This window comes from Condylura cristata, unplaced genomic scaffold (assembly GCF_000260355.1).
Source record: "Condylura cristata isolate star-nosed mole 26May11 unplaced genomic scaffold, ConCri1.0 scaffold00027, whole genome shotgun sequence".
In the NCBI taxonomy this organism is placed as follows: domain Eukaryota; kingdom Metazoa; phylum Chordata; class Mammalia; order Eulipotyphla; family Talpidae; genus Condylura; species Condylura cristata.
Genome location: NW_004567128.1, coordinates 16,268,647 through 16,294,570, shown reverse-complemented (window position 1 = coordinate 16,294,570; position 25,924 = coordinate 16,268,647). Strand labels below are relative to the sequence as shown.

The window sequence follows — 25,924 nt, the reverse complement described above, 5'->3', positions numbered from 1 at the left end:
ACTCAGTTGTAACATGCATAAAATTCAGTTAACAGTGAAAAGTGCTTCCCAGATTGTGGTGACAATTCAGGGTGGTAGTGTCTGAGAAGTGAGTAACAGGCAATGTGGCCCATTCTACTTGTTGAGAGAGCAAGCCTTAACAAAACAAAACAACAACAACAACAACAACAAAAAAAACATGGTTGATGTTAAAACAGAAAAACACAAAGACCAGCCACACAATTCTTAATGACAATTTTTTTTTTCAATTGTATTGTGGCAAAAACAAATGACATGTGGGCCCTCCCTGGTGGTACAACAAGTTAAAGCACAGCACTGCAAAGCTAGCCACAGCCGCTTCAGGGCAAGTTCATTCCCTGTGCAAAAGGGGATCCACATGGTGCAGCAGACCTCTCCTCCCCTCAGCAGGGTCCTTTGTCAGTCTGCATGTCCTGCTCCCCACTCTGTCTCTGGTGAATCCTCTCACCGCCCCATTCACCTCTGACATGTACCCCAGTTCTCTATGCATAAATAAATAAATATTTTTTAAATAAGATTTTAAATACAAGAACAGATGACATGAGGTCTACACTCTTAACAAATTTGTAAGTGTGCCTTAAAGAATTACTTAGCTGTGTTATATAGTAGAATTACTTAGCTGTGTTATATAGTAGATCATTTTCCCTAACAGAAACTCTATAACCATCAAACAATAATTCTTGTGTTCCCTCTGTCCAGCGCTAGTAACTACCATTCTTACTCTCTATTTCTCAGTCTTCCTATTCCAGATACCTAAGTGGAATCATGCAGTATTTATTCTATGACTGGCCATTTTCACGTAGCTTAATGTCTCATTTCGAGTATGGCAGGATTTCTTTCAACAGTTATAAATGTGACTGCTTGGCAGAAAGCTGAAATAGGCGCCACCATTATGAAACTAAGAGCTGAAAGAAAGGCGAGTTAGAGGGCCAAGACCACCAAGGAGCCCTCCTGGAAGGCACCGCGGGCTTTCAGCCAGCCTTCTCCATTCCCACTGATCTTGTTCTCACTCTCTATGACCAACTAGTACTTAGGACAAAATGTGTTGGAAAATACTGGCTCATTCTCCTCACCTTGCCTAGAACACCCAAGTAGTCCATTGTTTTCCAGTACCCACATTTTCATGGATTCAGTAATTGCAGACGACAACTTTAAACCCCAGCGTCTTCGTGGTCTATTCAGCTGAGTTGCTCTCAGAAATCCAGACAGAGCACCCCGGAGGCTCCCCACTGTGCCACCTTTTTTTTTTTTTCTTTATATGAAACTTTATCTACTTATGCCTTTGAAGTTTTGTTTTTTTCTTAATTTGTCAGTCTTTTACATATCTATGTAGCTTTGGGGTTACAGTTACTTTTTATTTTATCGTATCTTGGTGCTATCATTAGCATGCCACCTAATAACAGTGTGTTATTATTCATTCACATTGTATTAATTTCAGCTGCAAACAATAATAATTCAATATCCGCTTATGTTAAAAATGATTACCACAATTCTTGTTAACATGTACCATCATATACACTTAGAAAAAAAAAATGTCTTGTGAGAACTTTTCAAATTGACTCTCCTAGCTACTTTCAACCCTGTGACTTTGGCAACCACCAATATTTTCTCTGCATCTACAAACTTGGTTCGTTTGTGTAGATTCTACATATGAGTGAGATCCTAAGGTATTTTTCTGACTTAGATGATGCCTTCCAGGTGCATTTATCCATATTTTTGCCAATGTAAAGATTTCATTTTTTTTAAGTAAACATTAATTCAGTGTTTTATTATCTTCATAGTAAAAGATGATGCTTAGAACTGGATCACCTGGCCCTTTCTCTTCTTATCTCCTCCAGCTCAAAATGCTTGCATCTCTTAATAGCCAACATCCTCTTGGGTCTGCAGTTGGGCTCAACGCATTCAAGTCGCAGCACAATCTTCTTTGTAGTTTTAGCCTTTTTCCGGAAAATTGGCTTTGTCTGTCCACCATAGCCACTCTGCTTCCTGTCATACCGCCGCTTTCCCTGGGCATAAAGGGAATCCTTGCCCTTCTTGTACTGTGTCACTTTGTGGGGCTGATGCTTGCCACACTTCTTACAGAAGGTCCGGCGGGTTTTAGGAACGTTCACCATGCTTGCAAGAGCTCTAGCAGCACGGAAGGCAGATTTCATTTTTTTTAATGTCTGAATTCTAATGGTAATAACCATTCAACAGGTGTGAAGCATTATCTCATTCTGTGATGTTGATTTTCAGTGTCCCTATCTCTCTTCTTGATGCTTGGTTCCCCCATTTTCTTAGAATGGGGACAAATCATTTGTAAAATGTTTCACTGGAACCAGTTAATACCCTACTAGAATACGTTAACCTTATATTAGATAATTGGTTCATTTCCATAGAGTGCTATTATTTTAAATGTAGACAAACAAACATGCAGTATGAATTGTAAAGCACTACACAGCACCACTCTTACATTTAATGACTTTACTTTCCCACGGTATTCATACTGTCAGTGTGTGCTGCATATGAAAATTTGGCATTTAAATATGCTGTAGACTGGATTAAATTTAAGTGGTAAGCTAATTCAAATTAAAAACAGAAATGACTATTCTTGGCAAACTTTGTCCCTGGTTTACAATGAATTTAAAACAAAGAAAAGTATAATGATGATAAGAGAAAGGAGGAGAGAATGTTCATAAATCTGACCTTCTGTGTAGCATTTTTGAAGTAAGTCCTTTATTAGCACAGATATTTTGCCCTATGGCAATTCATTTTATAAAGGAGAAAGCATAATTTTTTTAAAGGCATTTTGGTAACATAAAATGTGATTCTCTGGTTTCTTCAGTACTCTTATTTTGGAATGACTAGAGTATATGTCAACCATGAGTCTAAAAGGGGGTTCCTTTCTATGGATACTTTGATAATCTTAAAATGGCATTAAATGGAGATTTTTCATAGATGAACTTCTTAAACTGAGGTTGAATAACCAATGAAGATTAAAGCTGTAACAAAGAACACATTGTAATTTCTAACCCAGTTTCATTTATTGCATCACTTGCAAAGCCAGTGTGTAATGCAAAAATAAAATAACTGTGCTATTTTATAAAAGGTGAGAACCATACCAAAAATGTGCTTTTTCTGTCAAATCTTTATACTCGGGCTTTAAGGTGTATGAGTTTATTTGTGTGGCTAAAAGAACTTAACACTGAATCCTAACTACTATATGCGTGTCAGCTGACCCCTTGTGCTTCAAAACATGGGAAAGGACACCGAAGGCTGGGTTCATTGATGTATTCCGCTTTTGTTTTGTTTTTTTTTTTTTTTCTGTCATAGACCACCTGCCAGGGCTCATAACAGATCTGTAATGGTTTCTTACCTTTCATTGTGTAGAAAATGGTATGATAGATTAGGCCTAGGGCCAGCGAACTGTGGAACCCCAGGTTTGTGGGAAAGAGTTTATCACCCTTTGATGTTATTTCTGTCTCATGTCAGCTGAGAAGGATGAGCTAGATTATCCAAGAGTAAGCTGGATGCCAAAATCAGTATTCTCCTCATTTATCCACTTTACAGTTCAGGGCAAAGCTAGCCTATGGGTTATGAAGGAACTGATAAGAACCTGATGGACAAATTGTGTTTTGCTGCCTTTTAATTTGCTTACTGATATTAGAACTAATTACAGGACATTGAGGAGAAAGTTTTGTTGTCTGTTGCTAGAGAAAATAAATCTGTTTTGCTATAGAAGTAAGAGTATTTGAACTGAATGGTGCAGTTATAATTTGTGAACATTTTCAGTTATCACTGGGGAAAGTATAGTCCATCTTTAGCATGGTTAGTCAAGTGTGGAGGAAAAGAGATGCACCAGGAAGTGGGCCAGAAATCAAAGTCATTGGAAGGATATGTCGAGAATATTCTGTTTGTACTGATAGCTGTGATCTATAGGCAACCTGTGACTGACGGCTGCACCTTAAAGCAGTCTAAAAATACATTTCTGAGGAAGTTGACATATTTTGCCTCTTTATGATGTGGGCAACATCAACAGTTTTGAACAGAGCAGTGCTTATTGAACTTATTTAGATGTTTATAAAACAATGAAAAATCTGCAGCTCAAACACAATGGAAATGACTGTCATGGAGATTGCTTTTTGTTGTAGTGTTATTGCAGATTCTAGACCAACACAGTTATCTCTTTAAAGCTGAGTATGGTTTTATTGATATCAGTGATGTATATCTTTCTGCTAGAATCATTGATGATTCTGGTGAAGGGAGAGAGGAAATATTTTTTTTTCCAATGCTAGTACATATTCATTCATTTACAACAAAGACCACCCAAGAAACAGGAAAATTAATAGAAAAGATTCATTATGTGAAGATTGTATAGGCCTTGATGAAAGTAGTTTTTATGTACTAAAATAACAGAAGGTAGTGAATTTGTATTTTAATTTTGTAGACTGAAATTAGAATGCAACGTGATTCATCATTTCTTGGAATGACAAATAGATTTTCTTAAGCATACCTCTTTCCAATTTCTCAGTTAGGTCTTACATAGTTAATTCTGAATGTGGTCTCACATGTTGTAAATGTTAGTGTGATAACTGTCGCTGTTTCACCTCCCTGTTCTCCACACATACATGCTTTCACATAAAGTATCAAACTTTGATTTAATGAATCGCTTAGGGCTTTTGTTAAAGCGAAGCTTGTGATTTAGTGGCCCGTGTCTATGGTCTGAAATTCTCTACTTCCGGCAGGTTTCTAGGTGACACCGCTGCTCTGGGCCTTGATCTACATTTTATGGAGTAAAAATATACAAGTCGACTTTTGACAGTCTGTGTTTGAGTTGACCACCAGTTAGTTCCATTCTTTGGAATATTCAGCAGTATATTTGGGGAAGGCTTTTCCTAAAATCTCTTGTCCCATGGATGTGGCACACTTCCATACAATCTCAGAGAACATATACACAAACATAACAGAACACATGAACACCTTCAGTGTATTCATGACTTTGAAACACAGTCATGTTGGGGGTTCTTAACCTAGATATGCACTTCACAGATAGCTTATGCTCTTGGATCCATTCTGGTTTCTTCCCCTTCTATGTTTTATATTGAAGGAGATTGAACTGAACCTACTTTACTTCCCAGGTTTTTTTACTCACCACCTTCTGGATATATTTAACCAACAGGAGGCATTTTCAGGGACTGGAGAGCAGGAGAAGGGGAGAAATCAAAGTATTTCTTCCCTTCCTCACTAATCTGGGACATGTCTGACTTAGAGTATGTAGCTAGTAAACATGCACTGCTATCAGGTCTTCTAATGAAGATCTTTTAGGGCCCTCCCTGGTGGCACAGTCAGTTAAAGTACAGCACTAAGAAGCTAAAGCCACTTCAACATGAGTTTGATCCCTGCCCACATGGCACAGCAGACTTCTCCTGACGCCTGCTGCTCCCCTCAGCAGTGTACTTCATCAGTCAGCCTGTTCTGCTCCCCACTCTGTCTCTGGTAAATCCTCTCACCACCCCTGCAACTCTGGTCTGTACCCCAGTTCTGTAGCATCTTACATAATTATTTTCTTAACAATTTGATGCTAATTAAATGTGAAAGGAATGTTGATGATAGTCATAATTGGTATTCTTTATCCCTGAGGGCAAAGACAAGGTCGCCAAAAAAGGATTTTGTGTATATTCACGTGAGAAAAGGAAAGTAAAATAAAAAGAAACTTGGAGTAAGATGGGATCCCAGTAGCCAGCACACAACCTGGGTTAGACAATAAGGAAGATTCATGTCAAGGAACATTTTAATTTATTTTTTTTATTATTTTTTAAAGATTTATTTGTGCATACGGAACTGGGGTACAGACCAGAGGCTCAGGGGTGGCAAGAGGTATCACCATAGACAGAGTGGGGAGCAGAAAAAAACAGGCAGATCGATGAAGTACACTGCTGAGGGGAGCAGCGGGCGGGTCAGGAGAGGTCTGCCACGCCATGTGGTCACCTCCTGGGCAGGCAGGAATTGAACTCATGCGGAAGTGGCTTTAGCTTCTCAGTGCTGTGCTTTAACCCGCTGCGCCACCAGGGAAGGCCCAATGTCAAGGGACATTTTAAATGGAGTTCTGCTGACATGGATTATATGTTTTTTTTTTCTGCTTTTATTTCTACATATTGTCTGCCCAATTAAAATTTTGATTTTATTGTGTTTTCATTATATATGTTATGCAACACATTGCCTGGAAATCTAGTGATTTAAAATAAAACAACACTTTTATTATTATAGAGAGTTGGCGACAGTAGTCTTCTATTTTGAATCCTCTCAAGGAGAACCCTGAGGAAGCTGGGCATTCCACAGTGGTGGTTAGATTCTGGGAAAAAAAAAAAAAATCCCAAAAGAACTCTATTGTACAGGCTTTTGTTTCCATCACACTTGTCCTGTTGGCCAAAGTTAAGGCATATGGTCAAGCTCAGCCAAAATGAGAATGACTCTGCTTAGACATGAATTCTGGGAGGCCCGATTCCTGGGGGCTGCCTAGTGATAATCTGCCACATATTCCTTACAAGATGGGTGGTCTCTCTGTGCTCTTGATTCCCTCATATTACAATAGGCACAAAATTGGCACTACAGAAATTCACTGGGTGAAATATAACACATATAAGAAGCTTAGAACCGCTCCTGGAACAGAGTAAAGCACCAAGAAATATTACCTCTCATTATTTTTTTTAAGTATTATTCCTGCAGAGCTTTCAAAAGAATGGTTTCCAGGCAGTGACAGAAACACAACAGCAGTGCACCATTAGCATCTGCCTTAATCTGCCCCCCCCCCAATCCTTCAAAGGTGTCATTAGCGTGAGACCTAGCTGCATCACGAAACCACTCACACTGATCTGCACTTCCTGGTTGGCTCTGACTAGAGCCTCTGCTGCCTCACAAACATGCCTGTACCTGTGTGATAGTTGGGGGAGGGGTGTGCTGAAGGTTCAGCAAGAACATATATTCTTCGTTCAGTTGTTCTAGTATAATCCCTATTGGGTCCAACCCTGGCTGTCTCACCTAGGCTGCCATTCCTGTGAGTTGCCATTGTTCCTGTCTTTTGTCCTCTCTTCCCCTTCCTGTCCTACCCTATCTGTTCCTCCACAAATGTCAATCTTCTTTCTTTCTCTGCAAAACTCCACATCTGACCTTTCCCTTCTACCCTTATAAGCCAATCTTCTAGCTTCCTCTTACTCCTAAGTCCTCAGCACCATCTCTAACTAATATTCATTACTTTCTGCCTAGTGTCTGTTAGCTGTTCAATTTGTACCAGTGTTTTATTTCTGCATCCAAATCAAGCCTACACAAGATGGTTCAGAGGGAAAGCTAATCTTGTTCTGGAGTCTTCCCACCTCACTAAGAGAATTAAAGTTTCTTGGCTATTTTCTGTAATGATAGATTGTTCGCTAATAGTTTACTCTGTCAGGTACTATCCTAAGTACTTTGCTTTGTCAGAAGGAAAATAATCTAAGGCTGGCCAATATCAGTCTAGGGCAGAGCTCAACAACTTGCAGGCGTGGTGAGGGAAAACTTGGCGCATAATAAAGGGTCAATAAATATTCACTCCTCAATTGGTGATTGTTGTGGTGAGGATTTTTAGTGTGACTAGAAAACCAGATTCCACCCCTCCCCCCACAAATCTGAATTCATATCTTTAGGAAAAGAGAGAAATTCCATCCTAATCTATGTGGCATTGAGCAGACACCCTTGGCACTGAACACCCAGGCAAATGCCACCATCTGTGTGATTTCCTTCCATTTGCCAGTATAGGCACAGCAGGTACTATTAGGTTAACCTTTTCTTTCACCAACAGCCTCTCAAAATAGTAAACACTGGCCGTTGTACCACTCTAATTCAAAACTGCGAATTTATAAAGGCCCTCTCTTGCAGCACATAATGATCAAACTATTATGTATTACATTATTTTGCATTATGAGATTACAAAATATAGCTTATAGTTATTACAGTAATGAATGAGAACTATTATTAGTTCACATAAAGCTACAGATTTGGAGATATGAGTAGAAGATGATAAAATGTATTAAAAAGGATGAATTTTTACATTCTCTGATACTTAATGAAGAATTAGCCCTAAAACTAATACACCCATAGGTAACTGACTTGAATGGATCTATTAATTGGTGCTCTTAGTGTTACAAGTGACAGAAAGATCTGATTCTGACTGATTTAAGTGTTATCTGGATTCTGATTCCATTTTTTCACAATTCTCTGGATTCTGCCTTTCTATATCAGCTTATCAGCTTCATCTGGCCTCTCTTAAGGGGACAGAAATTGCCTGCAACAGCTTCAGGGTTTACTTTTTAAAAAGACCTTCCTTTCTGAAGCAGTCTTTCACAAAGCATCCAGGAAATACCTTCTTGGAGCTCTTTTGCCTGAATTTGATCACATGCTAACTTCTAAGCTAAAGCATACCTCGCTCTTCCAGCTGGAAGTGGTTAAATTTCAGCCAGTCTCTGCAGCTGCAACACAACAAAATGAGTAGATGGGAAGCACCCCAAAGTGAAAAAAAAACCTTAGAGATGGATGGATGACTTGAACAAAACAAGTAATCAGTTAATATCTACAGCATTGCTTGAACCCAGTTTTTGCCCACTTGCTGGAACTGAGCAGTGATTATGTTATATCAATGCTTTCTACATGTAGGTAGGTTGTAAAGAATGCATCTATCTAAAGAAAAAAAAAAACCTTTGCATAGAAGATGCTAGGTGTGTATCTCTTCAGTATTTACCATCCCTATACATGTTACCTGGTTCCCAGCATTTGAATCCTTTTGCTTAGGGCCATCTCTTCTTAGGGCAGCACAGAAAAGTAAGAGAAGTAAGGGCACTCTAACAAATTCAACCTTTTTGGATAAATTCTTGCTTTTCAGTTATGAATATGCCGGTGTTTACTTCCTGTATCTTCTCCCAGAGCTCCCAGGTAATATTAAATACCTGTAGTTGATAGTGGTAACTTGCTTGATCAAACACCTTTATTGGGCTGTTCTTACTTCTCCATACCCCATGGTCCAGAGATGTCAAACCCAAATTAACTGAGCTCAAATTCTTGCTGTAGGGGCTGCTTCTGGCAAATTAAGGCAAGAGCCTTTTATATACAAGTCCTTAGGGGGTGACTTCAGAGAGTGATTGAATCAGAATTTTATGGCATGGCTTTTCCACTGGTGGGTGTATTACAGTAAAAGGTTGTTGATTCTTATTTCCTTGACTTTTTCTGTTTCTGTGTCTCTTGCACTCTGAGCTTCCAGATAGGGAAGCAGAATTCAGACTTAATGCCCTATTTTAGCAGGTCTAAGTGGGTCTGAAACTGAGATCACATAAAAAGCAAGTTAAGAGCTTAATGTAAAAATTTGAGTTTGGGGGAGGGAGAATTGCTTGGTTTTACTGCAAGTAATCAGTTGCTTAGGGAAGAAATTCCAATTAATTATGAGTGTGGAGAAGAGACAACTGACATTACTCAAGATCACTGTGATATTTTACTAAATTTGAATAAGAATGTGTTTACTCAGTATTACCCTTCTATCCGAATAATGATAGAAGGGATATAGTCTCTAAAGACAATTTGAAATTAAATATACCATACAGTCTGCTCAGTTACAAAGGACAGTGTCAGTGCTGGCAATATAAGAATTCCATCCTTCAACTTCCAAAATCTTCCACTGAGATGAAATTTCTCAATATATATCTTAGGTGGTAGTGCACACTTAAATGAAAAAAAGAAATCAGCAAAAAACAGCTTTTTCAGAAAATTATTTAAGAACTGCTTGTAAAACCTGGTCTCAGTTTTGCTTGGTGTTCTGTAGAGTGGAGTTTAAACTGTGAAAAAATAATGATTTAGGAAGGCAAGATCTTACTACCTAAGTTTAAATTTTACAACATTTCACAAGCTCACATTCATCTCTTCAATGGAAAGGACATAGAACTAGTAGTTTTAATTTCTAAATTGTACATTCTTAGCAAAGTTTGTGTATTTACATTTTATTTGGAGGTTACACTTTTTCTCTTCCATATGTACACATGTTCCACTCACCCACCACCAAGTCACCAGTGCCAGTACACCCTCCCTCTTTCCTGTGGTAACCATCATATTCCTTCACTAAATCCAAGGCTTTAGAGGCTTTTATCATCTCCATATTTAGGTGTATATACACTGCAATTTCTGTGTTGTAATTTGTTCTTCCATTCCACTCATCCATCTTATCCCTTCAAAACCAGTTTATGATTCCTTTGCTCTTTTTTTTTTCCATCTCTGCTCTTGTTCTGTGTCTCCCTTTTTCACCTTGTTGTTTTCCTTCCCTGTGATTTCTATTTACCCTTCATCAAGATGAAGTCTCCCTTCATCTTTTTTAGCAATTACATTCTTAACTTGAAGTGAGCCAGGCAGACAATTCCCTTTGCTTCCATTCTCTCTCTCTCCAGCAGGGATTTTATTTCACATGGAATGCTACGACCCATTCATAATGAGCCAGGTTTCTAACTTAACATGACAAATTTAGAAAATAAATATGAATATCTCCCAAAACTGAAATTTAAGCTTTTTCAAGTTGCTGAGGCACCATCTTACCTAAAAGAAGGTCTAACAGATTTTGACATTGGTGTCTCGAGGAAGTTGTGGAGAACTCTATAAAAGACCATTCAAAATAGCAACAACATAAGATAACTTATCTGCCTTAAATACAAAATGTGGAAATAAAACTGGAAGGTTGACAATATTATTCACCTTTGTCATTGTTCTACTTCAAATGTGAGAATGTTGGATACATGAGCTTGTGTGAAACCTTAGTAGTTTTATCATTACATCTGAATGTCAGAATCTCTTCTTTCTGAAATCAAAACTTGAACTGTAACTATCATTTCACAGTAGCTTCTTCCAGTCTTTTCCTACATTTGTAATAATCCTATATTGAAAATCATACATTACCAATATTGTATTTATATTATCCTAATTTCCTTATTTTAAAAGTTTTCAAGATTATATATTAGTGTTGTATTGATGCCTAATACATGATCACAAATACAATGATCTAAAATACTTTTTATTTTTTTTAATAACCTGGGGGCTTGATGTGTTTAGATTCTCTGCTTCAGAATCTCTTACATATTCACTTATGGTGCCAGTAGGGATTAAGGTTTCACCTGAAAATTTAACTGGATGTAGATTTGCTTGTACACTAACATGGTTGTTGGCCAGATTCAATTCCTTAGAATTGTTAGAATTAAACCTCTTGTGTCTTGTTGACTGAAGCCACCTTCATTTCTTTGTCATATGTGACATTCCACTATGTCAGTATGTCTCTGGAAAGTCAGTGAGAGAGAAAGCTGCTGGCAAAGCACAAGTCATAATCATATGTGGCCTAAAGTGATGCCCCCATGCCCTTTGACGTTTTCTGTGAGCTGTAGTCAAATCACAAGTCCTGCCTGCACTCGATAGGAGGAGATTATGCAGGGACATAAATTACTGGGTGCCACCTGGAGTCTGCCACCATAGTCCTGCTCTCCTATCCACCTGTTGGCATTAGTAAATACAGCCATTTATCCAAGAGTCTCTGAAAAGACGTTTTTTATGCTTGACCATGCAGCACATTTAGCTTAGGGACATGTTGTAAGCGTTAGACAATAATTTATTTTAAGAGAACTCTACCCTTCCATGTTCTGAAAAGTATATGGAATTAGGGGAAATTAGGTTGCCATAAACCAGATTTGCATTGCACTATGGCAGATTCTAGGGTTGAATTCACTGAGGCTTCAAAGTATAGGTGATTTAAATATATCTAGCTTTCTTGTAGAACTTCTGCTAATTTAAACTCTCAGATATAATAGATGGAATTTTTCTTTCTGTAAAATAAATATCCATGAATTACCAGTTATTTTTTCAAGGGTATTATGACTAATTATTTTCTGGTGAAAATTAAGGATAGCTCGAAATCATTTTTATGTCCTGATGTTAGGAAAAATAATATTGATGGATTTTTCTAGCAAATAATATTCTTACTGTAGCTAGGAAGAGTTCTGCCTATGTTGATAGAATTTTCTTACAAATAGAAATGTCAAAATATGACAAAGGCAGGAATCTAATTTTTTTCTATAATGTAATTTTGAATATATATATTTTACTAGTGCAAGTGGGGATTTCTACTCACATTTGCTTCCTGCATTCACAGAGGAATTTTAATATACGCTTCCTGCATTCACAGGAATTTTCATATACCTCTTTAAAATAACTAAGTTACCTCTTTAGAGGAGGGCAGGCATGGAACTCTGTTTATTTGAGTGTGACTCATTTTCCATGTTTTTCAAAAGACAACGTCAGTATACTTAATGTAACTGCTTTTATAATATTTCAGATGTTCTTGAGGAAAATAAGCAAAATGAGAGACCAAGGAGAATAATTTACACTTGTTCAAAGCTTAGTGAGTTTTTTATCTGAGTAAAATTTCAGTCAGGATACTAACTTTTCCTTTTGCTTCCATGATTTCTCCAGTATGCTAGCCAATCCTCTCCCTCCTCCTGAGGTGAAATGCCCATAAAAAAATAGTTGATAGCCGGTGGAAAAAAATATGGTAATATATCTTATTCATAATTTTGTACTGAATACAACTTGAAATGACACCTTAGGTTACACACTATGTTAAGTTAAAGAAAGTATATTATTAAAATGAATTTCCCATTTTTACTGTTTGCATTTGTAGAAGATTTCTAAATTACAGCATATTTCTAGTGGACAGCATTGTTCAAGATAAACAATGGCATAAGAAACATTGAGAGAAGTAATAACCTGGGCAGTTGTGTCTATGGAGAAAAAATTAGATCAACTCTACAGTATATATGTGCCCCTGAGTCACTGTGAACTGAATTAATTCTTTTTATGTGAGGAATAGGTTTCTATTTAAAATATCTACCTGATGGAACCAACCGTCTAATCAACAAGCAGCCGGAAACCTTGAAGGGGAAAAACATATTACTTTGGGGGTCTTTTTACACACCTTGTATTGAAAAGAAAAGCAACAAAACTAGATAATTGGAAGTATAGAAATACAATTCTTGTCTTTCTTTTAAACTTATAGTAGAATGCTTGATGCATAGAAGATTCTCAACAAGTTATTATTGGATCATTATAGAATCTTTTACATCTTGGAGCATTTATTAGTAGCAAAATCTGAGTTGTTAAATGTATTCTGAACATCTAATCACCAAACTAATGCTGCCCTATTGCTCTGCTGTCCTGAACTTGCTCGTTTAATCAGCATTGCCATCAATTATACCATCATACCCCAAATTGTTCAGAATATCACGGTTTTTAAAACAGTATATATTTCACAGAAAATACAAAAAGTGCATTATTAATAGCTTATTTGAATTGTAGTTTCTCAAAAGTTGTACACGGTGGATATTGTCTCCTTTGTTCAAAAGAAAAAATCCAGGTTTAGGAAGGTTAAGTGACCTGGTTTAAGATCCGCATATTGCTAAAGTCACAGACAGTGTTCACCTTCAAGCTGAACTTTGCATATCAAAAGACTTTTAAAGAATTAACCTTGGAGAGCAGGAAGAGGGGGTGACTATTTTATCATGTTGCCAGTCTTAATAATCTCCAATTTGATTCTCAGGCTGCTAGTCATTTCTAATGAGGAGAAGTTAGTTTCGAGCGGTTGATTGACTGATGATTGACAGAAATATTAGTTTTCAGGATGAATTCATTATAGAAATAAAACATTAGGTTTATTCATTCAGTAAGTAATTGGACATTTATTATATGTACAATACCAAGCTAACTGGATACTTTAAAGCAGTGCGGATTACAGTGAAGTAAAAGACAGGGACCCTAAAAGCCCTTCTTAACCATTGTCTAGCTGGGAAGATAATGATGTGGAGAGTTGAGATAGGAGCAGAGGATGTTACAGAGCTGTCCAAGGATAGACAAAATACTTTTTTTTTCTGATAAAACAGAAGTCCGTTGGATCACATTGTTAAGGGAAGCCCACAAACAAAAGTCGTTCCATGTTGAAGTAGGATTTGAAACAGTCGAGAGACAAGGAAAGGTTATTTTTATGGGTGGGGAAATTATAAAGATCAAATGATGGCAGGATTGTGCCTGAATACAGTCTGGTGACTGTGTTAGATTTGGAAAGTAATGTATGTTTGGACAGAAGTTTGAAAATACTTAACTGCCTAGATAAGGGACCTTAGACTTTTCGTTTTGGAATAAATGTCCACATGGTGGACATCAACGACTGTTGATTGCAGCTCAACCGCATTTGTCACTTCCAGGATGATACATTCAACTGCTTGTAGCACCCCGCACAGCACATCTGGGACCTGCTCGGTCCTCACTTCTATTTCCCTGAGTAAGCAGTTTGTCCCAACAGGTCCTGTGGAGTAGGTGGTGGGTCTCTGTGGTGGGGCACTGCAGGTGCTCTGGAGGAGTGTGGAGAGTTTGACCTTTCTTTATAGGACATACAAGAAATCTTGGTAAGTCCATCTAGAGTAGACAGGCTCCTTGTTTGGAATTGAGTTTTTGTTTGGAAAACTCAATCTGGTGGCGAGGCAGTGGTTGGATTACAGCCAGTAGAGGCTGGGGGTGTACAAAGCAGTTTGAGGTATTTTGCCACAACCCAGCTGGTAAGGATTGGAACTAGCCTCTTGCTCTGGAAAGGTGAAAAGCTGAGCTTGAAGTAAGAGATACTACCATACCAGATAAACACAGACTCAGAGTGAATTACATTAGGAGAACAGGAGGAAGGATGAATGGGGAGTTGAAAGTGCTGGCACTGCAAGAATTATGGGCTCTGTTCTGTCAAAGGGAAATGGTCTTAGGGACATTACCCAACACATCGGAGATCCTGTAGTCCCAAAGTGATAAAGTGCTTCATTAAACCGAGGCTTCCGTCTCTCAAGTTACTTGCTTTACTATACTGCACTTGACTTTAGTTTTAGTCTATTTAAGGTGAAAGCAGAATGAGATTGGGAACAAAACGTTAACACGGAAATAGTCTAATGTTCTTACTACTAATAGACTTTGCCGGGGTTTGTGTGGACTCTGAAGAGCTGTTTGTAATACTCAGATGTAAGCATCTATTTTTCAAATCACAAATATAAAATTTAAGTTTAGATATTAGGACTCCATTACAGATTTACTGAATTAGATTATCTGATGGTGAGCTTAGATACGCATATTAGAACAAAAGGAAACAAAAGTCCTCAATCGGTTCTGGGATGGATGCTAGTGAAGAAATTAGGGTTAAGAAAATAAACCATTGTTCTATGGAATTTTTACTGTCATAATTAAAATCAATTGAACTGATTTTACAGACCTCCAAACTTTTAACTCTTAGAGAAAACAAATCCAGATCTGAAAACCAGAATCAGATTTCAGAAATGTATGTATATTTATACTTGATGTTATTACTTTCTTCAATCTCATCACATATTTGTTCATCAATTGGTTTTGATGGACTTCACTTTCTTTCAATCTTACAGATGAGATTTCTCCCTCAAAAAATCAATAGAAGCCTGCTGATTTTATTTATTCTAATATGTAGGCACATAAAATGAATATGGCCAAAAAAGGTTAAAAAGTAAGCCTGTTTTTCAAAAGACTATATTGTCAATTGAAGCAGAAAATTATATTCAGTGCATTGGATTTATGCATTGTTTTAGCCTTCTCCAACCAATTTAGAAATACACTTTCTTATAAAATTGAGATTATTACAAATCCTGTGCTAAGCAGCTGAAATAATGTGTGTATGCCAAGGTCATATCTTAAAAGTTTGGAAGAACATCCTGCAATCAAATATAAATTCATGAATGTACTCAATATAATTTTGTGACATATTTCAGTAACTTAATTTTTATTTTTTTACCTAATATAGTCTTAATTTCACCTTACTCTTTGTCAATGTTTCATACATATTCATTTCTTGAACAAAATTAAGCAGGCATTATTCTAAAGTCAATATTGAGTCTGCTAATGAAAATGGCTAAGTTAATTAACTAAATGGCAACCCTCACTGAACTTATTCAAAGCTATTTCCCTCATGATGTGTTTTCCTGAAGAAATGATGCATAAAAATTAAACTTTTATTCTCAATTGTTCTATATCAGCCTCTAAATTGTTACTTTACATGTTAAAACCTGTTGCATGATGAGTAATTATGAGAGCACCTCCATTTAATGGCAGCAGATCAAAGATAAAACCTAAGGGATTATTTTAACCTTTCATCTTTAGGAAAAGGTTTTTTTTTAATGTTACTCTACCAGAGTCAGTTCATTGTTGATATATAGTTGATAGCATTTTACTGTAAATTGTAATTTGCTTGGAGTAGGACTTAACAGATTTAATTTCAAAGAAAAGGAACTATGTGAAGTGATGATTATGTTAAATTACTCAGGACAGTCTTTCTACATCCTGTACGTACATTGAATCATCACTTGGTATACTTTAAGTATCTTACAGCTCTGTTTGTTAATCATATCTCAGTAAAATTGAAAAAGGGACAAAACAGAACTTTTTAAATGCACAAATACAATTTTAAACCAATACAATTTTAAACCAGAGCTAACCTTATGTTTAATTTTCGTGAATTTGTTTGTGACTATGCATCTATAAGACATATTTGAGTCTTAAGAATAAAAGAAAAAAGCACCAAATTCAGCTGTGCCATTATGAAATTGATTAAGATGCTGGATAAAATTGTTAAAATTTTATTCAACAAAGATAAAAGTACAAGCATAAGTAGATCCAGTTTTCATGGAGTTTGAAATACATTCTACTTTTACGGTATTTATTCAGCTAAAGAAGACAATAGTACAAATACAGAATTTGTTCTATTTAGTATTTATCGAACAAATATATGAATAATTTAAAAAACTGAAAAATACCAAATACATTACACAATTGTAATTGTTTTTGTAATTAACTATATTACCAATACTCCCTGATACTGTATCATATTATTACTCAGTAATACTTCTTTCCCTCCATGGCTGCATCCTCTTTCAGCACCTTTCATGTAAGAAAATTAAAAAAAAAAAAAAGTGGTCTTTCCTAAGCATGGTTAAATTAAAATTTGACCATTATTATTAAGAGAATGGAAAAGTTCCTTCATACTCACAATTGGTAATGCCATGTAAATTACTAGAATTCTTGCCAAATTTAGACAAATTTACCAAGTTTCTTTTCACATACAAGCTATAAAATTTGAGATCATTTTAAGGTGTCTTATAGAATGAGTGATAATGATTTCAATCTGACTGCTCTGAAATCTGCTTCTATGGAACATTCAAGCTTTATTAAGGAAAACATGCAGCTTACAAATAAATCAAGGACTGTTTATCCTCACTTTGAGGACAAAATGCAGAAGGGTATGGTCTTGTTGTCCCATGAGTAACTCTAATTCCCCACATGTTGCCAAGTCTGTGCTAATATCCTACCTTTCCATGGGCCTTCCAGAATGGGTTTTGTCAGTTTAAACACTGATGCACCATTCAGATGAGGCCTTCTCTGTGAAATTGACCCTGCCCTCTGCCACTTGTCTCTCTCTTCTCCTTCCAGGGGACATAGCCCCTCCAGACTCCATTCCCTTAGTATTTTGTCTTGATTAAAGTACCCACCACTTGATAATTTAATTGTGTATTTAAATGTGTTTCTCTCCTTCCTGAATAAGTGCTTATTAAAGGAAGTAATTTACTTAGCATGCTGTCAGGCATATAAAAAGCCCCACATATTTTTTTTCTTTTAGTCACTCCATTTGACCATTTTTCTTTTCAACAGATTTTTTTTTTAAAGACTTATTTATTTGTGCATACAGAACTAGGGTACAGGCCAGAGGCTCAGGGGTGGCGAGAGGATTCACCAGAGACAGAATGGGGAGCAGAACAGGCAGATCATCAAAGTACACTGCTGAGGGGAGCAGGGGGCGGGTCAGGAGAGGTCTGCCACGCCATGTGGTCACCTCCGGGGCAGGCAGGGATCGAACTCATGCGGAAGTGGCTTTAGCTTCTCAGTGCTGTGCTTTAACCCACTGCGCCACCAGGGAGGGCCACAACAGATTTTTTTTTTAAGATGGAAAAAACTTTCAAACCATTGTTGAATTTTTTTAAAGATTTATTTATTTATGCATACAAGAGCTGAGGTGCAGGCCAGAGGTGTAGGGGGTATGAGGATTCACTAGAGACAGAGTGGGGAGCAGAACAGACAGATCCATTAATATACACTGCCCAGGGGAGCAGTGGGCAGGACAGCAGAGGTCTGCTGTGCCATGTGGGTCAGGCCCCTGGCCAGCAATTGAATTGGTGCTGCAGTGGCTGTGGATAACTTCATAGTGCTGAGAGTTAACCTCTTGCACCAGCAGGGAGGCCCTCAAACCATTTTTTTTTTTAATTCGTGGTTCACCTCTGAAAATTATGCAGATTAATGCAATCTGGAATTCTGAGTAATTTATATAAAGGTGATGATAAAGAACGTGTTTTCAACTTTATAGTTATAATTCTAGCTTCAGTTCATACAGACATTAGAAAAAAGTCACATTATCAACTGCTCTTCACAGTAAAAATTAAAAATATTCATCTGCCACAGGGACAATCCGGGGCAGCTGTGTGTAGTTCACAAAGTTTCCACTTCTACCTCAGCCTCTCGGGAGCAAAAGTTAGAAGCATGTTTAGCATTTAGTTTACAAAGAAGCATTCTCTTTAAATTCACAAATGCTGTCTCCCCCTGCACTCCAACCTCATGCCCTCAAAACCTCCATGAGGACTTGAGACACCTGTATTTCCCTCGTGGCATCGACAAAGTGGTGGCTCCCCAGTCCAGAGCGTGACAGGAGACTCAGCTCAGGTCATGAAGGTGACCTCAACCTTAGAGGCAGCTGGAAGATGCATCTCCTGCATGAAGAAAACCCTTGGGCTGGGCTGAATTGTCGACCATTTGCTAGTGGTCATTGCCTTAGGTCCATGACATAGGTTATCTGGCAGGAATCCCATCTTTGGAAGAGAGATGTTTAACACCTTTAAATAAATAGCTGAAACACCATGACAATTGATTGTGGTAAGCCTGTATCCCAAATTGCTTTGTTAGGCCCTATTATTTTGCTCATTATCTTGCCGGCAGGAAAATCAAGCTTACATCTGCTTAGGGTGACGAGGCACCCTGTAGTCATGGGATTTCCGCAGTTTAGGCCTCTGTCACAGATACCTCATGAACCCCAGAGAACGTCTTTCATATTCACAGGTGTCCAGGTGGCAGGCCTACACAGTTTCTGTCCTCTTAAACTCAGTGACACATTCAGGCTTGCATACATGTACTGTTCTCTGCCAGAGAAGAAATTAGAACATTCATGCTAGAAGGCAACTCAGAGCTTGTCTAATCCACTCTGCATTTTTCCATTGAGAAAAGGGAGGTCCACAGACCTTCATGAAGGACCCCAGATGACACAAATAAAAGCAAAGATGTTATTAGAAGCTGGAATCCTGCCTTTCCATCCTCATCAGCCGGGCACAGTATGAATTAAGTCCCCTGACTCTCACTTCCCTTTCCTGGCCACAGACCTGCTCTTTCCTCACCCTGTCTGTTCATTTCTAGTACAGAAGCAGCCATGGCTAGACTTCCTCATCTGACACCCAGGACAGACCACAGATCTATCCCTGTCCTCCCCCAACATTCTTTCCCTTATTCTTCAGTTACATTTAGCCTGGCGTGGCTGTTCTTTTGTCCAGCACCCCACCTTAGACAGGAAGTTAGGGAGGAATAAAACCCCATGATATACAGTCTGGGGTGGGGCACAAAAGTTGGTGTGCAAAGTGAAGCTGTGCACCTCTGGTTTCCAGTCATAAGTTGGTTGTAAGACAGTCCCCAGGGCCGAAGCACGAGAACTCACTTAAACATGGAGGCCAGAGAATAAGGACATGGAATTAACACACTAAGGATTCTTCATCCTGAGGAGTTAGGAAACATCCAGGGAACAGCTGGGCCCATCCAAGATAAGCTGCTAACATGGTGCTCCTTCCTACCGCTCACTTAAAAATAACTTGTTCTAAAATAAATAAATAAATAAATAAATAAATAACTTGTTCCGCATTTATTTACTAGCAGCAAGAAGAAATTGATCTTTTTATTAAAAAAGAACTTTACTTTTTTTTTTTTTTTTGGTGATGGGAAGTCCACAGGGATTACAACTGAGATGGAAAAATGCACAAAATGATGTAAAAATAGACTATTATATTAAAAAAAAAACCCTTTACCTCTTTTTTTATAAAATCCTTTACCTCTTTTTTTATAAAATTAAGGAACATAGATGCACGAAAAGTCACATGGCTTTTTTAACATGTGTGGATTATCTCTCAATATAGTAGTTTTCTGTCATTCCTAGATGCATAGCATTTTTCTAGAGGTGTAGTACAAGAGCAGTGTAAAGTGAGCATCATGTATGATGTTGTATGTTCATGGATATTAAAGTAGCAAAATTAAATGAGTGATTTAAGTTTCAATATACCTAGTTGAATCTACCTAATTGTTATTTTGAAATTTTATTCAGTATGAAAATGTTGGTATTTGACTTTGTTGCGTTCAAATTTGTGCTATCCAGCAGTCTGTCCTTCATATTTACATCCTTATCTCTAGTCAAAATAGTCCCCTTCCTGACCCTCCCTGGTGGTGCAAGGGGTTGGGACACAGCTCTGCAAGCTAGCCACAGTCATTTCAGTGCAGGTTCGATCCCAGGCCCAGGAGGTGACCCACATGGTCACCTGTCTGCCTGCTGCTCCCCTCAGCAGTGTACTTCATTGATCTTCCTGTTCTGCTCCTCACTGTCTCTGGTGAATCCTCTCACCACATTTGCGCCTCTAGCCTATACCCCCTTTCTATATGCATAAATAAATCAATCTTTAAAAAGAAAAAAAAATAATAATCCCCTTCCAGGCACTTCACTTGCACAGGCACCGTGTGGCAAGGACACTTCCGTGTATAACTCATTGTTCATCGAGGCTACGAGCAGTGGCTTAGGGATATTATCCATTTTTAAATTTCTTTTTGTTTGTTTTTATGTTGGTTCACCATTTCCATTTATTGACTACTTTGTTCCATTTTCCTCTACACTTTTCTTGAAGTAACTACTTCTGGGAAAGCAAATGAAAGAATTTTAAAGTGAAATCATAATACAATTTAATCTTTCAAAATTTCTATCCCATGCAATATTCAGCTCTTGCAAAATTCAACTAGCAGATCCTAAATAAATAGCTCAGCCACATCAGACATCGCTGTCATAAACTTCTTCTACAACAGAGGGAGAAGGTTGTAGATTTTTATAAATTGCCCAGTGGAGGTGGCTGTCCTCATACTTTTTTGAAATTTAGATGAGTTCTTTTTTGAATTCTGTCTTTGATAAGGTTTTTCTCATACCTTCAACCCCAGGCACTGCCCTCCCTGAGTCACCCCCTAAAGCACCTGGAGGAGGCAGGGGGGAAGATCCAAGAAGAACTAGAGGCTGAGCCGCAACACTGAGCCCTCTAGAGCAGGGATGCTTCAAATCTCTAAAAGTCCAGAGAGTCAATATTTTAGATTCTGCAGGCCACAAAACACAACTACTCAATGCTGTCTTTAGTGCAGAGGCAACCAGAGGTAGTAGTGAATAAAGTAGGATGATTGTGTTCCAATAACACTTTATCCATGGACCCAAACTTCAATTTTTATGTATAATTTCATATAACTTCCACATGCCACATGTCACATATATTTTGTCTGTCAATCATTGAAAATGTAAAATAAATAAAAGATCTTAACAACTAAGATGGAAAAAGGCACAAAATGATGTGAAAATAAACTATTATTTAAAAAAAAGTTCTTAGCTCAGGCTGTACAAATATAGGTGGTGGCTGGATGGGAACCATGAAGCACAGCTTCCGCCTCCTGCCCTAGACTTGGATGGAAATGGGCCGATAGCAGTAAGTCTGGCAGAAAACTTAATGATTTAGGCCCTGATTTTTTTCATATTTTCCTAAAGAAAACAAGAAGTACTTCTACTCTTCTTCCACTTTTTTTTTAAGATTTATTTATTTGTGCATACAGAACTGGGGTACAGGCCAGAGATGCGGAGGGTGAGAGGATTCACCAGAGACAGAGTGGGGAGCAGAACAGGCCGACTGACGAAATACACTGCTGAGGGGAGCAGCGGGCGGGTCAGGAGAGGTCTGCCGCACCATGTGGATCTCCTCTGGGCAGTCGGGAATCTGACTCATGAGGAAGTGACTTTAGCTTCCTACTGCTGTGCTTTAACCTGCTGCGCCACCAGAGAGGGCCCTCTTCTTCCACTTTTCCCCTGTGCCCTTTTGTCTTCTGATTATCAAGGAGAGGCCTGCTGGACTTCAACTTTTAAACATTTCCCTCTTAGTTCTATACACCTAAGCCTCAACTTAACATAAGCCAATGACACATCCTCCCATTTTTTTGTGTGTTCAAAACCAATAAACACCCTCCCTAACTTAATCACCATTTCCAGGAGTAGCTATTCTATATCATGTTATTCTTTTATTTGTCAGTAAGATTAAAATTCCCAGGGACATTGATTTTCTTCATTGTTAGTCATGTTTCATTGAGTAGATAATGCAATATGCATTTACTTCATGGTTAAAAGAGCAGTAATACATCAATTTGCAACAATATTCACTATCAGAGAAAATATAAATGAGTTACACAGATCATGCCATTTGTTACAGAAACTATTTGGTAACCTTGATAGTTTTAAAGATGGCAATAAAATGATTCCATTCAGAGTTGAGCAAAAATATAGGACTCCTGTTCAGTGTGGCGATTTTCTTACAACAAACTTTCTAGCCTGAAAACATTGGGATTCAAAGCAGCAATTCATTGCCATGTCATCGAAACTGTCAAATTTGTGTGTGTGTTTGTATACTCTTGGGTTAATTATTTTTTTTAATGTTTTGTTCTGCTTTTAAAAGTAAATCCTGAGGCTTAGTTAAGTCTTTTAGGTGTATCAGTCTTGAAGCAGGTGCTACCCTATGGCTCATACAGTCTTGGATGTGGTGTCTACCCCTTGCCCAATGCATTGAACATGTCGAACTTTGCAAATGAAGCAAGTGTACCCAAGGAACTTATTTTCCAATTATATTTAAGTCTAAGTAATTTAAGTTTAAAGTTATACTTAAAACCCAATTCATTTTTAATGCAACTTATAAACTTAAGAGTAGCTGTCTTTTTCCCCTAAAGCCCATATGCCAAAGGGATTGATGTAAACATTATGAAGGTGAAGACTTTAAAAAGTCTACTATTAAAATGGCGATATTTAACAAGAACTGTCTTCATACATTTCAGGTTAGTGTGATTTATTATGATTCATTTGACCTGGATAAAGTTGACCTTGGTTAGGTTTCCTTGAATTTTGTTCAAACAAAACAAACAGAAAATGAAAATCAGTGGTTCCTGAGACTCCCAGGGACGTGTGTCTGTATCAGCCAGGCTGCTCTTGGGGTCCTTTAAACAAGTGGAAACAAAGACTTCTGATGGTAGAGGGTGGGAATAAGCAAGTAGCTCTTTCTTGTTTAGAATCAGAAGGCCCAGAGGGAGGGGAAGAAAGAAATATGGGGTTAATTTGTAACAACCTTTCTGTGGCACTGGCGTGTGTGTTATGTAAAATTGCACTTTAATTTCTTTGTGAATTTTATTGTCCTCAAGGTTTAAGTGGTATGTGATCCAAAAAAATCACATTATGTAGTAAAGATTGTGTGGGTAGGTGGATAGTTAGGTGGGTGTAAATCCCTAAAAGATCCATTCTAGAATATAAACGATAGCTGTTGAAGTTTGGGCAAATCAATTTCCCAATTCACTTTACTTGTCTTATGCCTCTGGGAGCCGTTACAAGGCTTGTTACCTAATTTTAGGGTGGGTTTGAATAGAGATGAACAGTCAGTTTTTTTTTTTTCCGTGAACTATGTGTGTTATTAAGTATTATTTTACCATGGAGTTAGCTTCTTATACTGCAAACTAAGAAGTTAATGAACAAGAATACTGCCTGTGAACACTAAGGTTTATTTAAAAGCTGATATGGGTTTAGTGTGTTAATAAGGCCAGAGTTCTCCAAGGAACACAAACCTATTTATTGTACATCAGATTTTACTGACTTTGGAATTTCCCTAGAAATATTCATTTACCACATCATGTGTGTTATGCTTTTCAGATCTTTAACAGCAGTAACAAATTCCAGGCATGGTATTAAAGTGGCTATGCCATGAAAACTAATATATATTGTGATTTGATACAGGAGATTCTACTATTTATTATGTTCTTTGAAAATTAGAAACCATATAGAAATCAGATAGGTCTTTAGACATTGTTAATTTTCACGTTTTAGAAATAAAATCCACATGCTGTTTTTTTTTTAGATTTATTTATTTATACACACAGAACTGGGGTACAGGCCAGAGAGGCAGTGAGAGGATTCACCATAGCAGAACAAGCAGAACTGATGAAGAACTCTGCTGAGGGGGAGCAGGAGAGGTCTGCCGCACCATGTAGTTTACCTCCAGGCGGGGTTTGGGGTTCAAACTCATGCTGAAGTGGTTTTAGCTTCTTAGTGCTGGGCTTTAACTCACTGCACCACCAGGGAGGGCCTCCAAAAATCCATATGCTTTTAAAGTAAAACCACAATAGCGATGCCATCAGGGATGATGGTTCTAAAAATGAATTGTAACTGGTCATGTTGAAGTTATATATGGGTTTATAATTTTAAAATGTCTAGTAGTATGTATCAATAATGTATTTTTCAGTTCTAAATTCATTATCATTTTACTGAATCTCCAAAGAAAGAAAATACATGACCTACTAGTGAGGTTTATTTTACCATGAGACCACTTATAAAACATAAATGAGTATGGTGTGTGAGGACCTATCTTTCCTACATTCTGGCTTTCTAGGAGCTTTAATTTATTTGAAAATATGCTAGGTAAAATGAGGTCTCCGAGTATTTCATACCACTTGCATTTTATCCAAAGGGAGCTAATGGTCTACTTGAATTATTTCACTGGTATTACAAAATTTTAGAAGTTTTTTTTTGTTTTGTTTTGTTTTTGTTTTTTTTTTTTTTTGGTATAAGAGTATTTAAGAGGCATTCAGAATGCAGTGTTGCTTAGCTTTTTTTTCAAGGCGGGGTGTTGACAGTAAAGGCTTGTAATTAACCATATAATGAGCAACTGAATCAACTAAAAATTAGACAGCATACAAGGCAGTGATTGGAACAGAAATAATTACTAGGTAAATAGTCACAAAATTAAGTGCATGGGTGATGGTCTGGCCAATGCTGTAATTAATGTGCATCTCATCTTGCCTCTAGTCCCAGAATTCATGACATCAATACAACTAACAGAAAATCATGTCAACAGTTGAGGCTTCTCCATATATTCCTTCAGTCCTCTTGACTGACCAGATCTCTAATTTTTCCGTACTCCTTTGCTCCTCAAGAGATCAATTCAGCTGTCAAAAAGACTTATCCTTACTGTTCTAGTAAGCTTGGGCATTCTCAAAGGCTAACACAAGAAGCAGAGTTAGAGATGCCACGTATGGAGGACATAAGTACTGTAAAGTGTGTTGTGCTTTTAACCCGCAATTTTTCCTTCTCTGTGTTACAAACAAGTGATTGATCTTTGTGATTGTTCATTTAACGAATGATGGCTAGCATGTTTGTGTGTGTGTGTGTGTGTGTGTGTGCCTGTAGAAAGTAAAAGGAACAAGACATAAGTTAAAAGAGAACAGCAAAGAAAAATAAAAGCACGAACATGGACTTATGAAGTACCACACATATAAATGCTACAGAGTTTACTAGAAAGAATAATTATGTCTATCTGGAGACTAGCTTCTTGAGAAGGTGGGACTTTTCATTACCCATGACATGAAG

The 25,924-nt window shown here is 37.6% G+C and overlaps 2 protein-coding genes across 2 annotated transcripts in view; one reads left to right on the top strand and one right to left on the bottom strand.

Moving 5' to 3' along the window:
* The window catches only part of DMD (dystrophin), a 1,782,468-nt gene that overhangs the window by 1,079,052 nt on the left and 677,492 nt on the right, over positions 1-25,924 (top strand). The gene's annotated exons all lie outside the window — the stretch shown is intronic.
* On the bottom strand, positions 1,769-2,154 carry LOC101634110 (60S ribosomal protein L36a-like). The gene has a single exon (XM_012730299.1). It carries the CDS (start codon positions 2,130-2,132, stop codon positions 1,824-1,826), a length of 309 nt encoding a protein of 102 aa, XP_012585753.1. The 5' UTR covers positions 2,133-2,154; the 3' UTR covers positions 1,769-1,823.

Coding starts and splice junctions, on each gene's coding strand:
- LOC101634110 (XM_012730299.1), bottom strand. CDS start 2,132: ATGGTGAACGTTCCTAAAACCCGCCGGACCTTCTGTAAGAAGTGTGGC.